General features: G+C 27.2%; 1 protein-coding gene across 1 annotated transcript; it reads right to left on the minus strand.

Annotated features, from left to right (window-relative positions):
• Positions 1-122: 122 nt before the first annotated feature.
• LOC126897980 (uncharacterized) lies at positions 123-950 on the minus strand. The gene is made up of 4 exons (XM_050671930.1): positions 849-950; positions 626-779; positions 330-488; positions 123-271 (listed from the first exon to the last, which is right to left on the minus strand). The coding sequence occupies exons 1-4, from the start codon at positions 948-950 to the stop codon at positions 123-125; spliced, it is 564 nt and encodes a 187-aa protein (XP_050527887.1).
• Positions 951-2,103: the final 1,153 nt, after the last annotated feature.

The following is a 2,103-nucleotide window of genomic DNA, read 5'->3' on the forward strand; positions in this document are numbered from 1 at the left end:
CCAACAATTTCCATATAAGTTAATTGTTTATTTAAAGTACTTAAATATTTATTAATGATATTTGCTTCACTAGAAGCTAATAAAAATGTTGAAAAAATGATGTTAAGTTATTTGTTTATCAATCACATACCTGAAACTATTGTATCGACCATTTGTTTATAAATGGTTGTGTACGGGCTATTAGTGATAGTTAAAAAATACCCAATTTTTTTATCAATTTGCGTGTATAAATTAGTGAAATAAGCTTCCCGATTTTTCCAATAAAGAAGAACTGGATAAATATATGTGGTTTTTAACAATTATAATATTATAATGGATTTCATACATACATTCCGATGGTAAAGCTGCAGGATTTTTATCTAGCATTACTTGTACTTTATATGCCATCATTGTATTTAGGTTTTTGAACCATGTTAGAATTTTATGTTCTATTCGATGCTTTAGAACCTCGTCTACATTTTTCCCATCACTTAATAAATAAATAAACTCTACTTAAAAAATTTTACTTGAGTAATTATTCGCGTGTATTTTTCTTAAAACGTATAATGCCGACACGAATATTAAAAAAAAAATTATGCATACCTGCTTTCAAACAATTTTATTGCATTATCAATATTATCATAACCAAATGGTAGTGTAAGCGTATGATGATTTTTTACTAATCCAGCTATAGTATTTATTTCGCCCATCAAGTCATTAAGATTATCTTGTACGTCTACTAAAATTTCTTCTGCACAGGTTACAAAGTTATCTTTATTAGATAAAACATTTGTTAACACCTATTACCGTAACTCTTGAATATAAGTAATTGATAGCTATGAATATAATTATGCAACTATGAAACTTACATGTTCGGTTATGTGTTTTAAGTCTTCAATAGGATTAGCAGAAACATCCCCAACTTCTAATACTGATTCATAATTACTCTCTGTTACTTCTTTTTTCTCCATTCTTAATACGTAAGTCATTTTAGTTTTAAACCCTTCAGGAAAATCTACTAATGGCATTAATACCCCTGCAGGGGTTAGAGTAAATAATAGTTTTGCACGTTCTGGTACATTAAAAAAGTCCATAATCAAATTCTATGTAAATATAAAAAAGAAATGTTAATAGAACCTTTATAACAGAAAATGATTGTAACAATTATGAAGCATTTCAAGTTTTTTCCATATTAATATTTAATCATACATTAAACTCTGGTGTCTTCATCATATTGTCCCATTTGTCCATTTTAAATTTCCAACTTTTTACCAAAAACCTGTAAAGGTAAGATAAGCGCTTATCGTTGATCTCATTGTCATCAATACCATCGTCAGCCATTGTAGGTGGTCGAGATCTAACTACTTTAATCCACGTATGACTTATAAATTCATTATTTTATTACATTTGTAACACGTTTCAATTCTTTAATAAACACCTTAAAGGTTACCTTAGTGACAAACAATGGTGTTGTATTGGAAGAACTAGACGAGTTCGATTATTAATTACTCAAAGCGTTAACAGTTTATAAAATCAATAGTTTCATGTCAACAGCCAATAAGACATGACACTATTATCATGGCATCAATTACGAAATATCACGAATTCCACGTGCTTTAAAATTGACGTTATTCTGCATATTATTACTGTGTTTATTTTAAGCTTAATGCTCAGCTAAAAAGTTATTTAATCTGTCGTGTTTTTTTGTCTGTCTATAAAATTACTTCACTCATATTGGAACCCATTTTCCTCAATAAATCAAAAGATTGCAAAATGTATCCAGTTAAAGCCGATAACATCTTAGTTTTGAAAAATTCTCCTCAATCTCTTAATAAAATTAAAAATGTCTTAAAAAATTACAATTGTTACAAAACAGTCGGTTTAATATTTTTAGTTTTTACATTACATTAAAATAACTTAAAAATTAATGAATCATTAGAATATTTTATTAGAAATTAAGCTTGCTCGTGATATTATTTTTGAAAATCCAATCAGTAACTGAGATACTGGACAGAAATTAAATTCATTAAAATTTTTTTCTTTTAAATTATTTAGTGTTCCAAAACACTTGACTTTTATAAACCTGTATTAAATTAGAGCTAATAAAATTTTCTTAAAGACATA

This window comes from Daktulosphaira vitifoliae, unplaced genomic scaffold (genome assembly GCF_025091365.1).
Source record: "Daktulosphaira vitifoliae isolate Bord-2020 unplaced genomic scaffold, ASM2509136v1 Scaffold_2, whole genome shotgun sequence".
Lineage (NCBI taxonomy): Eukaryota > Metazoa > Arthropoda > Insecta > Hemiptera > Phylloxeridae > Daktulosphaira > Daktulosphaira vitifoliae.